This window comes from Zea mays, chromosome 9, assembly GCF_902167145.1.
Source record: "Zea mays cultivar B73 chromosome 9, Zm-B73-REFERENCE-NAM-5.0, whole genome shotgun sequence".
Taxonomy (NCBI): Eukaryota; Viridiplantae; Streptophyta; class Magnoliopsida; order Poales; family Poaceae; genus Zea; species Zea mays.
This window is the reverse complement of record NC_050104.1, coordinates 106,826,501-106,841,138: the sequence shown is the minus strand read 5'-3', so window position 1 is coordinate 106,841,138 and position 14,638 is coordinate 106,826,501. Positions and strand designations below refer to the sequence as shown.

The following is a 14,638-nucleotide window of genomic DNA, read 5'->3' as shown; positions in this document are numbered from 1 at the left end:
ATTATTATGGTTTGGTATTTACTTACATCTAGTAATTGCTAATAAAATTTTGACCAACTTTAAAAGCAATGCTCATCTTTAAACATCCTCTTTGGTAAGCCTTACACTTCACATGAGCTCCCACCTTTGGCGAGTTTATGCACATTATTCCCCACAACTTGTTGAGCGATGAACATATGTGAGCTCACTCTTGCTGTCTCACACCCCCCACAGGTCAAGAACAGGTACCACAGGATGAGGCGCATGGAGGATGCTGCGATGTGTTCGTGAGAAGTCTAGGTCGTCGTCTCCCAGTCAATTTTGGGTTGCTGGATCGTTGTATCCTTACGATGTAATTATTTATTTATTTTGTACAGAACTTGTATTATATATTAAAGATGTGACATTCGTTCCTGCGTCATGATTCATCATATGTGTGACTTGGTCCCAGCACACCTGGTGATTATGTTCGCGCCCGGGTCCCTAAAACCCGGGTGTGACGATATATCAAAGTGCGAAAATGAAACGTAGCTAAACATGGCCTTCACAGGCAGCCGACTGAGGGTTTGCCGCTAACCCACGCCTAGAACTCATCGTACTCTTGGAACTCCTGAAATTCCTCCACCATGACTTCATCGTCTCTTGAGCGGTGGTTGCAATGTGGACAACCTGGGGGTTTGTGTGTAAAGCAAGGGTGAGTACACATCAACATACTCAGCAATTGTCCCGTTTGGCTGTAGTGGACTAGATTTATGTGGGGTTAAGATCAAGCAGTTGCTTTTAGTTGGTCAGGTGATTATTACTAGTAGAGAGACAGGTTTTAGCATTAAACCCAAGTTGTCAGCCCAAAAGTACTCCTTCCAAACGGAAAGAATACCAGAAACCATAATCATAATCATCAAAACCAGAATTATCCTCATCATTGTCTGCAAACATAGTATCTCTGATCAATGTGTCTCTAATCAATGGAGCTCCCAAGGCCGCTCATAACCGTGAGCACGACTGATATATCAGTTTCATAACACTCCGCAGAGGTTGCACACTTTACCCACGAGTCGTGATTCTCTCTGTAGCCCGGGCTTACAAGACCCTTATTCACTCCCGAGGTGAATGGCTAGGGATTCACTACAAAGCCTTTATAAAGATTCCTTGAGGTTGTAGCCGTCCATTAGGTTTCTTGAATGTACCACACTCCTCCCCAAAGGGGTAAATCACCCTCGATAGAGCGAGTCACATACACCGAGCCCCATTGACTGTACGACGGCGATGCAAACTATACCTCAGTTCCTCTAATTATTCAGCTAAGGACGTTCCATACCACCCTCATGGTTGTATTGTTTTCTCGGCTGGTCATCCAACGAACTAGTCCTTACGGAGAGGCACTCGAGAAACCGCTCGAGTCCCCTTGAATGTAACAATACCATCATCATAATCAAAAGGTAACCATCGTATCATAAATAATCTCATCATGTTCATTGATTAAAGTGAAGCACTAGCATAGAGCTAAATCAAAATGATCCAACCCACATAGGTGAACAAGGACATAGATAGGTCAAAGGACATTTGCCTTCACTAACCAGCTGCTGCTCAGGGTCTTTGCCTGCAACTCCTTCAGATTCCACCAACGGATCGTTAGTTCAAACATACATTCCACAATCTTAACATAGAAAGAAACAATACACCACACAATAAAATATAACAAATAAATAGATGCGTGGCGCAGGACTCGCATCTACGACTATGCGAGAAAGAAAACATAACGGTCGAGGATATGATCGAGAGGCAATTACGTTAAGTAGCTATGGGTTAAAATATTTGTCTAAATATAATCATATTAATTTAACAATCACGCTATGCATAAAATAAAGTTACGCTACACACTTAATTATTATAAACAACTATAGGCAAATTTAAAAGATTGTCGCGCGACAAAGCGCGCCACATAACGTATAATTTAAACGGAATTAAAATGGATCGTCGCGCAACAAAGCACGCGACGCAAACTGAAATTAAAATGGGTTGTCGCGCGACGAAGCGCGCAACAGCATGCATGAATTAAGTTGAAATTAAAACAAGTCGTCGCGCAACGAAGCACGCGATGCAACACATAAACTAAACTGAAATTGGAATGAATCGTCGCACGACGCTACATGCGAATTAAATCTAAATTTAAAACGAAATGTCTCGCGACGAAGCGCGCGACGGCATTTAAAACGAAACATCTCGCGACGAAGCGCGCGACGGCATACGCTAATTAAACTGAATTTAAAACAAAACATCACGCGACGAAACGCGCGACGCAACATATTACCTAAACTGAAATTAAAATGAATCGTCGCGCGACGAAGCGCACGACGCTACGCACTATTAAATCTGAATTTAAAATGAATCACCGCGCGACGCAGCACATGAATTAAACTGAATTTAAATGTTACGCGCGCTAGGGCTGCGCGCACGGGGACGGGGCTGCACGCCAGGGCCGGCCGCGGCACCCGCGCAGGGCTAGCTGCGAGCCACCCGCGCGGGGGCCGCGCCAAGTGGAGGGACCGTCGGGGGGCTACGCGCAAGGAGAGGGAAGGGGAAGACAGAGAGAAGAGAGGGGAGAGGAAGCTCACCTCGGGGCTCGACGATAGGTGGCAACCGCTCACCAGGATCCAACCTAGGGCAAGGAGAGGTGGAGAGAGGTGGAAGAGAGGGAGGTTGCTGCGCGGGAAAGAAAGAATGAGGGGGAGGGGGTTGGGGGCACGCCTAGGGAGAGGCGCCAGGGCGCGCGCCCCAGGGCTGGGTCGGGGTGGGTCGCGCCACGGGTCGGGCCGACTACCCACTGCTCTCTCTCGACTGCTTCTAATCGAGATTAATCCACGAATCGAAAATCAAAACTAAGCGAACGCGTGATTAGGCACAACATCAGACAAAATAAATATGCTTCGGCATGATGCAACGACCATACCAACTTAGGTTTTGTTTACACGCGATACAGACACCAGTTTCTATATTGCTTTGAAAATAGGAAGAAAGAGCGAAACAGGAAGAGAAAAGAGAGTAACGTCTGAATTTGGTGAATATCAGAGACAAAAATTTATGCCCCAAATTCAGGGTGTTACACATTCCTAGATCCATACACGTGCACACAAAAAAAATACTAGAAAAACATTTCCTGCTCCATCTCACCGGGGAATCAGTTGGATTTCTGTTTCATGTCCAGCTCTCACTGCGCTTCATGGCTCGTCGCCAAGATGGCTTACTGGTGTGTGTGTGTCTCCGCTCACGACGTTGTCGTTGGGAGCCCCAGTTCGGGAGAGCCCTAGCCCTTATCAAACCCTAAATGAAAAAGGCCCCAAAATCCGCAAAAAAGAGGAGGCACGAAAACATCAGTTCTGGCATCAGAACCATGCGAGGGCAGGGAATGAGAGGGAGTAGGCGCTCGTGAGGAAGGAAGCGATGATGGCGATGGCGGCGACGTGCCAGGTGAGGAGCTCGTAAACACAACCAATCAAGTTATATCAGAAATGCAACCAACCAGGGAGACACCACATTTTACTTGCCTGTTGCATGGGCACCAGGGTGCATCCAAAATTCCTTTGTAAATTGAGTAATATTCATTATGTGAAATCGTGTGTGATGAAAACATTAGGTTTGTTGATATTGAGACATTGTGATAAATTATTATTATCTTCATAAAGTGATTTACATGCTTTTGAATATAATGCATGTTGTGAATATACAATTTTGATTTGTGCATGTGCATTGACATGTGTTTTGATATTATTGTAACGTACTCGGTGGAGTGGTGTTGAGTGGATTAGCTTTAAGTCAAGTCGTGGATTTGTGCTTGTGCACAGTTGCGTGTGTTGTTGATATGCAGGTGACGATCGAGGTGAAGCATGGTCGGTAGTGTTGACGAAGATGATGTGCGGGATGTTATGGTCGAAGCATCATGCATATCACAAGGTTGTGCGTTGGAAACGTACATATATTTTAGATATATTAGAAATATCTAATATGCGGATAAAAAAGAAAAAGGAAAGCGTGCTTGGTGCATGCACGTGCATGGTGCCTAGCTGTGCTTGCGTATACGCAGGAAGCGAGCTAGCTGGCCGCCAAAGCATTGTTTCTCCTTGGCTGGGAGCCGGCCCAAACGCGTCGTCGGCAAGGGAGCAGCCCACTCGGCTTCAAGGGCGCGGAGGCTGCAGGGGCCGTGGCCCAGTGCGTGATGGAGAAGGCCCATACGGCTGAAGGCCAAGCGGAGAGTCCGTTTCGGCTGGATTGAAGCGGATAAGTACCCCAGGTCCTTATAAATAAAAGCTGGTTTCGTTTTTTCAGAGACAAGGCATTAGAATAGATAGTCATTAGATTAGATCTATTAAAAGATTAATCCAAGGGCTTTTTTAAGAGATCAAGGGAGAACTCTCTGGTGTTTTGGAGGAGCACTTTTGTATACAAATCTTGATGGTTAAAGGATTGAGTATGCAAGATTAATGTGGTAACATTATTTCTCTCTTGGTAGGTTAATTGTGTTCTTGGTTTTGATGATATATTGAACCTTAGTTTTCAATTGTTCTTGATGTTTTTATTCATCTAGATCATTACTAAGACATCGATTTGCTGATCTACAAAGCTTGGAATATCAATCTTTTCTGGTTATCGCTTAATCTCGAAATTATATCTAGATTAATTTTCGTCACTCCCTAGAACAGAAAGATTGTTTCGTTTATAACTTTAGATCCAGTGGTCCGATCGACGTGATTCCAACTGGGTTTGATTCATAATGTTATCTAGTTTAATTTATCAAGTTTTGAGGTCGATTGGAGTTACGGATTTTAGTTAGCAACATTTTTACTAACATAACATCAATCTGTCCAGTATTATAAAACTGCAATGTTTTGGTTTTGTGATGATTAGGAGAAGGCGAACTAAATATTTTTAAGCTTCCACAATCATTCATTCCCTCTGATTGTCTACTTTAGCATCATACAATCCTAAATATTATATATCACAAGAAAATTCATAGGTTCTTTACACATCAGTTGTTTTAGCTATAAATTTTAGCTATAAATTTTAGTTCTATCACATCAGTTGTTTGAATACTAGTTAGAACTATTAAATATAGTCTAACTATAAAACTAATTATATGTATAAGAACTATACGGCAAGACAAGTCTTAAGCTTAATTGATCTATAATAATTTGCTAATCATAGATTAATTAGGCTTAATAATTTTGACTCGTCGTTTAGTCTTTATATATGTAATTAGTTTTATACTTAGACTATATTTAATATTATGAATTTAAATATCCCATGAGACATGAACTAATCTTGAGTCACGTCAAATCAAAAAGATACTCGTGCCTTTTTGTATTAACTAGTCCACTATCTAAGAACTAAACATATCACTGCTAGCTAATATTTTGAACTAAACTTTAGCTAGCTAAAGCTTAGATATGATGAAACTGAATGATCTTTTAGTTTCAATTAGGAAATCATGCATTATTACTTCAGATCATCATGTAAATCTATTTTAAAAAAATGTTCAAACAAAAAAAAAAGTTATACATAGTCCTTCCACCAACGTATAAACCCTATTGTAGTCTGAATTATAAAGGGCATGTTTGGTTCAGTTTTTTCTGACCAGCTTTTCTAAGAACATGTCTGTAAAGAAATTTTGGTTGTAGAAAGAATCTAAATATTATGGGGATTACGTGCGGAGGAAGATGAAATGGTTCAAAGGATCCAGGACCTAGAAAGCGATGGATTTCTACTATCGTGACGACTCGATCGATATTATGTTCATGTTGTTTTTGGACGATTTTTACCAAAATAATTCTTATAAAAGTACTGAAAAGCTGTGGTGTTTGATGACAGTCTATATCATCGTTTGGTGACGAGAAGCTAAAAAAGGTCCAAACAAACGTGACCAAAACAGCTTGGCCATAAAGTGCCTTTTTTTACCATGATTCTGGTAACCTAACGTTCTTTTAACGTTCTTTTACAAGCAGCTTCTATTGTTCTCGATGTATCGGTTAAAACCAGATCACAAGTAAGAGACCGTTTGTAGCAAAAGGATTGGAAGGATTGAAGAGGCTAAAACCTCTTTATTATTAAAGGGGATTAAGGCTAAAATCTTTCTGCTATTTAAAATTAAACATCTAGGGAATTTTAGCTCGTTTAATCCCTCAAATGTTTACGATGAAATTAATTTAACGAAAATATAAAATACCTATTTTTGTGTCACGTATCCGGTATCCCAAAGAGAAGTCCAATACGTATGCTGCGAAAACCAGATTAACATTTCCCAGCTTATCACAAAAGAAGCAATGATATTTCCACTCCCAAGGAAAAAAGAGAGAGAAAAAAAGGTAGTAGGCGGCAATCCAACGGCGGGGGCCTCCGCCCGCCTCCGGCATGGAAAAATCGCCGCGGGGGCCGGCGAGGGGGGCAGCTTCGTCATTTCCGGCGCCCTCCTCCTTTCCTTTATCTCTCTCCCCACGCCCCCACGTTTCGCCCCCCATTTCGAAGCCCACCGAATTCCCTGCGATTCCTCTCCCCTCGCCTCCTCGTCTCCCCCTAGGGTTAGCACCTCGCTGCCTCCGATTCAATCATAATATGGTCTCTTCTCCCTTTGATCTGTAGATTTGGGGCTTTGGCTCCGCCTCGCGCGCCCGATCCGGGCCGTCCTCCTTTTTTCCCCTCTTATATTTGATCGGTTTCTTTGCGTCGTTCACGCAGGGATCGTCGGAGAGGAATCGCAAAGAGGGCCGTCTCATCCGAGGTTCGTGTATCTGGCCACTCTGCATCCAATTAATTTCCCCGTTTTTTTAGTTGTCCGGGTCAAAAACTGTGAATTATATATATATTTTGCGTGCTTGTTGAGTGGGTCGATGCGGAACCAATTGAGCCGTTCCGATTTACGCTGTACCTAACAGCGAACAACAGCCAGATAATTTTTTTTGGGGGGGTGGGGGTGGGGTAAGAGCGTTTATCTGTTGTAAAGGCGAGTCCTTTCCACTTATTGGTTGGGTGTGTTGTTGCCTGCTTTGCCGAAAGTTAATGAGCAGATATGGTTGCTACTTTGTAGATTTGTTGCGTAAAGCGGCTAAAAGTTGGGCCATCTTTTTAGAATTGATTTCACCCGTGGTGTGTTGCCGTTAGGTGATTCGGCTGTTAGCCAAATGATAGTGCAGGCTCTATATGATAGCACCTTCAGTTGGGCGCTTGACCAAGCTACAATTACCCTTTTGATAGCACCTTCAGTCTGGCATTAGGTTGCAGCATGTCTTACTGAATCAAGGCAGTACCAACTTTCACTTAGATTTTATGATTGTTTTTTTACTACTAGTAGCAACTTTTGGGAAGCTGGTGACACACTATGTCGACTACTATTCTGGTATTGATCAGTTGTTTCGTATTATTCTAGTTAAGGAAGCCATGGAGCACAAGGAGGCTGGGTGCCAGGCCCCCGAGGGACCCATCCTCTGCATCAATAACTGTGGCTTCTTCGGCAGCGCGGCGACCATGAACATGTGCTCCAAGTGCCACAAGGAGATGATAACGAAGCAGGATCAGGCCAAGCTGGCTGCCTCCTCTATCGACAGCATCGTGAACGGCAGCGACGCCGTCATGGAGCCGGTTGTTGCTGGCAGCAACACGGTAGTAGCTGTTGCCCAAGTTGAGTTGCAAACAATGAACGTGCAGCAGCCCGCTGATGTTGCCGGACCCAGCGAGGGGGTGGCGGCGATCTCCAAAGGGGGGAAGGTAGGGCCGAACCGGTGCAGCGCCTGCAGGAAGAGGGTTGGACTTACGGGATTCAACTGCCGGTGTGGGAACTTGTACTGCGCACTCCACCGCTACTCCGACAAGCACGACTGCAAGTTCGACTACCGGACTGCTGCCAGGGACGCCATTGCCAAGGCTAATCCGGTGGTGAAGGCAGACAAGCTCGACAAGATCTAGGGGGGGTTCCCTACGGTTGGGTATCAGGAAGATTGTAAACCGCGGTAACTCGTCATGCGGAACTGCTGCCTTGCCCCCCGCGCCTTTCTCTTCCATGTTTGCTGCTACAATCTTGTTGTTGGGCATTGCAGTGCACGGTGCACACTTGTGTAGCCCGCCTCGAGAATTCCTGCCTCTGCATCTGGTCAGTTCTAAAATGATTTGCATGTTGGCTATGTTGTGTAAGCTCTATTTATGGTGGTCTCGCTGAGACGGGTATTTGGCTTCGCAGTTATCTAGCTATGTGATGTACTGTTGTCTTGTCCCTGGGTATTATATGGTACACTGCAGCCAGTAATAGTAATCTGCAACTGTGCGTTAAATGGTCCGTCGTTTTCCTATACAAAGTATCTCTCTTGTTTGCACATAAACTAGTATAAAGTTGGGAAGAAGATGGAGCAGCTTGTTGGATTACCTGCAAGATTATGAAGCAGGGTTGCTCTCTATAAGGAATTTGGTCATCATGCAACTCAACAGAAACAACATGAGCTCTCTTCCATTGGAACATCAGATGCCTCAGTTGAACTTCAAATGTTGTTTTGATTTGATGGACAAAGTGACTGTCATCCACTCCTTCAATGTTCAATCGTACCGTTCCATTTTTAACCCTCTGAGAAAATTCCGAGTACAGCTGGAGTACATCTAAGTGCAAAATGAAATGGAAGGTCGAAAGATAGAAGCACGTCGAGCACTTGTAACTCCAGCTTTCAGTTCTAAGACACCCAACATGCTGATGAAGAAGAAGAAAAATATATATACATATACTTCCCATCTTCTCGCACAAGATGTGCCATTGAATGTGATGAATGGTCTCCTCGCTGTCAAGGGTACTGCTTGGATCTCGGATCTCATTCACTCGCACTCTCGTCTCTGTACAGACAGTGCCAGATGCAGATTCCTGTTCGATGGTTACCGTTGCACCAATCACGAGTTACCCGTATAGCCGATCCGAAGATGATCCGCCATCTTAGCGCCGGATCAACCCGCAGCGTTTGAGAATTATTGGCGAGCGAGGTAGGTGTGTGTGTGTGTGTGTCCCCATGATGGCATGGCATGGCGTGCCAGCTGCCCGAGCCATGCATGTATTCTCGCACAGGGATTTCGACAGACTCGATAGCTTTTATTAACTCGCGCGGATTATTTTAGGTCCCTATAATTGCCAACACCCTAGGCCAGGAATTGAAAGAAAGGTTTTAGCCGTAAAGGTGTTTCCTACGCGACCATGTGCCACATTATTGGACCTTTTTCTATAGCCCAGTGCAATGGGCAATCTGCATTCGTCAGTCGACTCGAGTTTAGTAGACTCATCAGCAAACCGCAGATTCTCGCTTTTTGGTCTAGTCTTACACTACAATAAATCAAATATGTTCCCTATAAACGTGTCCCCTGATAAAATGGTGATCCTGTCCCATACCTTCAATTGCCAGATTGGCGAGATGCCATTCACCTATCTTGGCTTGCCTCTGGGCCTTGCGAGACCCAGAAAGGAACATTATCTCCCTCTTATTCAAAGGATTCAGAAGAGGTTGTCCTGCTCCTCAAACTTTTTGTCTCAGACTGGGCGCTTGGAATTGGTAAATTCAGTCTTCTCAGCCCTACCAATGTTCTTTATGTGCACGCTCAAGATTCCTAAAACCATCATTAAGGAAATTGACATTTTCAGAAAGCACTGTCTGTGGAGAGGAAATAACATCAACTCCAAGAAGCCACCTTTGATTGCTTGGAATTCGGTTACTCAGAGGAAAGTGAATGGTGGGCTGGGGGTTGTTCGCTTAGAATCACAGAACGAGGCTCTTCTAATCAAATTCTTGCATAAATTTTTCAATCACAGTGACTTACCTTGGGTGCATCTTATCTGGAATAGTTACTATTTACTCCGTGGTCTCCCTGGCCATAGAAGTGTTGGCTCTTTCTGGTGGAAGAGCATAGTCAAGCTTCTTCCAAACTTCAAAGGACTGGCTATTCCCGCTATTGGTAATGGCAGATCAATTTCGTTCTGGGATGATCAGTGGAGTCAGAGCATCCTGAGGCATAATTTCCCAGAGCTATTCTCCTTTGTCAAAAACTCAAAATTGACTATCAAAGAGGCCAAGGAACAGGAGCAGTTTGATGGTTTTTTTCATTTACCTATCTCTGAACAAGCGTATGATCAATTTCTGGTGCTGAAGGGATCCTGGGAGCAAATTGTTCTGAATGATGCTCACGACCACTGGAGGTACATTTGGGGGTCGGACAAATTCTCATCCCAAAAAAGCTTACAGATTTTCCATGGGCCAGATGCAGACTCACCCTATCTACAGACTAGTTTGGAAAAGCAAATGTCAACCTAAGCATAAAGTCTTCTACTGGCTGTGGCTCAAAAATAGGCTAAACACCAGAAATATGCTGAGAAGGAGAAACATGGAGCTGGACTCCTATTCTTGTGAAAACTGCCTTTGGCAAAGAGAGGAGACCCTATATCATCTATTCCTCAGATGCAACTTCGCGAAAGCCTGCTGGAACTCAATTGACATTACTCCGCCCAGAATTTCTAATCCTGAAGAGGCATCAGCGAACCTTAAACACCAGCTTAACGTTCCCTTCTCTATGGAGATTATTATTCTCATGACTTGGAGCATCTGGAAAAGCTGAAACGAGTGGCTGTTTTCAAACAAAGATCCCTCAATGCTCCGCTGTACGCAGGAATTCAGTAGCGAAATGCGACTGATCATTCACAGAGCGCGGGGGAAATTTGACACCTCTATCCCGAATTGGCTGAGTCTGTGGCAGACATAGGAATAGTGCTCTCTTATTCTTTTCTTTTTATTGTTTGTAAAAGGACTAAGTTCTAACCTTTTCTTTTCGCTTTCTAATAAAATTCGCAGTAGGCGTCTCCCCCTCCTGATTCTTCAAAAAAAAAGGTTAAACAAGATTTCCTTCGTTTAGGAGCCTTTAAAATAAAATTGGATCAAATTTGAGATTTTGGGAAGACGCCTGGTTTAAAGGACATGGATCGAAAGATCGATACGCTGTATTATATAGCATTGCAAGAAAGAAATTCATAACTACTGCGGAGGCGCTAATGGATACAGAAGCAACTTTTTCTTGGACAAGAACATTAATTGGGCCTAGGTTAGCGGATTGGAACGAATTGTGTTTACGTATCGCTAGCATTCAGTTATCACAAGAGGATGATACTTTCCATTGAAGACTGACCCAGTCCGGTCAGTTCTGGGTAAAATCCCATCATCGGGCTTTGATTAAAACTGAAGTACCAATCTAAACAAAAGACTATATAGAAATTAAAAACTCCACTTAAGATTAAAGTCTTCTTGTGGTACCTTAGGATAGAAGTAATCCTAACTACGGACAACCTGGCCGAGCGAAATTGGCATGGAGACATATCTTGTTGCTTCTGTCATAAACCGGAGATAATTAAGCACCTATTTTTTTAATGTCGTTTCGCTCGTATGGTCTGGGGGTATAATCTATTTAGCCTTCGAGATACATGCACCTTCTAGTGTCTCTAATATGTTTGGTAGCTGGCTAGAGAGGTTTAATCACAATATTAGAAACATTGTTTTGCTAGGAGTGGCAAGTATCCGTTGGGCTCTTTGGCTAACCAGAATTGGTTTTGTTTTTAAGAGAGAAACGATCTATTCCCCGTTGCAGGTTATGTACGCCATTTCCTACTGACTTCGTACATGGGCGGTGTTGCACAAGGCGGACCAGTAAGCTACGGTTGCGGCGGCTACGCGTTTCTTGGCGCAGGTGGCCAAGGATTTTTTTCCTAGGCTCATGGGTGACGATCTAGTCATCAGATTGGTTGTCGCTAGAGTGTGTGTGCTACTTTTGCTTAGGTTGTGTGCATATTGATGAGCAGAGACCGAAAGAAATTTTAATTCTTTATATCAACTTGATACGACACGTTGAAATTAATAAAGTCTTCTTTATCCAAAACAAAAAAAATCGGTAACTGCATTGTTAATTAGCATCTAGGGTCACCTTTCTGTAGCCCAGTGCTACCTCTAACAGAAGAGAAGACCATGTCTTGCCACAGTTTTCTCCGTAGGGAGTGCATCCGGGCGTCGTATTTTGTTTTGGTACGCATCCGTGCATGTAGGTGCCATTGACGAAAAGGAGAGCTTCGTGTAAAAGGCCCGACTAAGCCTGTTCCATTCTCACCCTAGGTTTTAAGACCCCGCTCCAGAGTCCTACGTTGTGGTGTTTGGGTAGAGAATTGACGTGTGTTTGGTTTGAAGATGTACTTCCTCTGTTTTAAATTGTAAGCCGTTTCGTTTCCCCCTTATCTAAAGTCTTAAAAGACGCTCGACTTTGAGCCCCTCTCCGGGTTTCACGGCCGTCGGACTGCGCCTCCTTGCGACGCGTGGAAAGCTAGCGCGGACGCGAAATTTTCATCAAATGCCGTTCAGGAGAGAAGTCGTGCCCTCTTCCTCGTAGCTCTCTCCTGTCATGTCCAAAAAAACTCTCTCCCGTCCTGCTCACTCCTATGATGCCTCCCTTCGAATAGCCCCTGAATCCTCACGACACCCGCCACCGTCATGGACGACGACGAGGACCCCGATGCGTTGTTGTCGGCTGCCCGTTTCCTCGCACGGCCGCGCGAATGTCTCGGTGTGCTGACGCGTGGAAGCCTCCTCCCATGTTGAGGACGTCACCCGCCCCATCCTCTTCGTCGTGCTATCTCCTCGCGCCGAAAACCATTGTGCTCTCTCCCTCCCCATGCTGACACCCACTGCCCTCCCCCCTCCCCAAATCTCACGCGATTGATGAGTATTTTTCTCCCCGTCCCTTGGAGCGACTTGGTGAATGTGATGGTCCTGTCCCCACTCGACCCTATATCGCCACCCGGCGGGCAGGCTCCTGCTCTCACCTCCCGTCCTTGGAGGTAGCCGCAGGTCCATGGGCTAGCGAGTCAGCGTTCGCCCTCCTGCTATCACGAACGGAGGGGCTGCCTGTGGGATCCGCCTGCCTCCGATCCAAATAAGGGCCTGTTCATTTCGCATGGAATGAAGGGGTGGAATAAATCTGGCTTGAATTCCTTCAATAATTACTATAAGTTTTGGAGATTTGGAATTAATCCTAGTCTGTTCCAGCAGAAACGAACGGGCCCTAACTCCACTCCTTGGTCGATTTCGGTGTTATTGGCCTGCTTGTAAACTTGTTCCTGCTGATGCGAGTATTGTGTTTTCCAGCGATAAGAGTCTACATTTGTTGCTTCTTGGGGATGTGAATCCTGTCCTAGCTAGGGATCCAACTCATGTTAGATTTTACCCCCTTTGGGCTTTTAATTTTTCACTCGGGAGGGCAAATATTGGGTCCTGGGGATTAGCATCCAATCACCATGCATGATTCTGCCTTTTCTTTATAATTTTTATCTTCGGAGTGGTGCTTGGGCTGTTTCTGCAATTTGGTCAAACGTTACCGTACAAATATTTATGGTTAGGATGTTCTACGGAGATAGTTTGCAACGCTTTATGTATTTGTGTAGGTTTCACCAAAGGATACACTGATTACGCGAGTTCAGTGTAAATCTATCTGGAGGCAATTCAAAGCAGAGACAAAAGTATTCTATTGCACAAGCAATTTCTATGTAGGTCTAATTTTTTGTTACTGTCTTATCAATTGATCATCCTGTTTGGAGCTAGTGCTTTCATAAATATGATCCATGTTCACAGTTTTGTTGGAAAATCAACTTATTAAACTGATTTTATGGGTTTCACACAGATTTCTGAATACCAGTGCTAGATTTCATCTCTGCTTCTTTTTTCATATTTAGATTACTTGTTTTCATGTTTTATCAGGCCATTTGTATCACTTGCATTTTGATTTTGTTGAATCATGTTTATGAAATTTCTATCTAAATTTATTTTGCATTTGCTAATCGAATTCTTCCAATCTACATTCCTCACGCTAGGAAGCACATAAGCGTAGCAAGAGTTGGTTGCCACCTGCATGGGCTATTATGCACCCTTAGGCGACTTTTGCACGGATAGTCTTTCGGAGAAGACTTCGATTTTGCGCACTTGTTGTGCTAGTCCGGCTGCACCCTTAGGCGACTTTTGCGCGGAGTGTCGCACGCGAGGGTAGCTAGCGTTGCCCCTCGCGGTGACTTTGTATTGGTCGAATGTCGAAGACCGTCGACGCGGTCTTTTTTTCGACGTAGATTTTTGCGGGGGATTTTTCGATTGTATATTACATGGCTCCGCCTCGTTAAAAACCTCACCCCCCGGGAGGAAAAGAGTGCAGGCCAGAATAAAATTGTTTTGAGAATTACAAGGGCGAGCTGGCCCTGCGGAGTCAAACAAAAAATTTGCGGAGATTATCAATGTTCCAAGAATGCTCCAAGTCCTCGCCGGCTGGCGTTGCGAGCCTGTACGCGCTGGGGGACGCCTTCGTCTTGACGATAAAAGGACCCTCCCACTTGGGCTCCAGCTTGCCCCGGGACTCTGTCCGAGCTGTCCGGACGAGTACGAGGTCTCCTTCGCTGAATTCCCTTGGGATGACTGCGTGGTCACGCCATGCTTTTGTTTGGGCTTGGTATTTGTTTAGAGCCTGTAGGGCGAAGACGCGGTCTCCATCGATGAGATCCTTCGAAGTGGGCTCGTCCACGTCGGGGACAACTGACGAGACTGTCCGTGGGGACCCATGTTTTATTTCTTGCGGGGTC

The 14,638-nt window shown here is 44.6% G+C and overlaps 1 protein-coding gene across 2 annotated transcripts; it reads left to right on the top strand.

The window, feature by feature from the left end:
* The first annotated feature begins 6,416 nt into the window (after positions 1-6,416).
* LOC542155 (uncharacterized) lies at positions 6,417-8,312 on the top strand. 2 transcript variants are annotated; one of them, NM_001351998.1, is made up of 3 exons: positions 6,417-6,548; positions 6,706-6,748; positions 7,394-8,312. In NM_001351998.1, exon 3 carries the CDS (start codon positions 7,405-7,407, stop codon positions 7,927-7,929), a length of 525 nt encoding a protein of 174 aa, NP_001338927.1. In that variant the 5' UTR covers positions 6,417-6,548; positions 6,706-6,748; positions 7,394-7,404; the 3' UTR covers positions 7,930-8,312. The 2 variants fall into 2 exon arrangements, with proteins under 2 accessions (NP_001338927.1, NP_001338928.1); NM_001351999.1 differs by having other exon boundaries at positions 6,495-6,585; positions 7,394-8,308.
* The last annotated feature ends 6,326 nt before the right edge of the window (positions 8,313-14,638 follow it).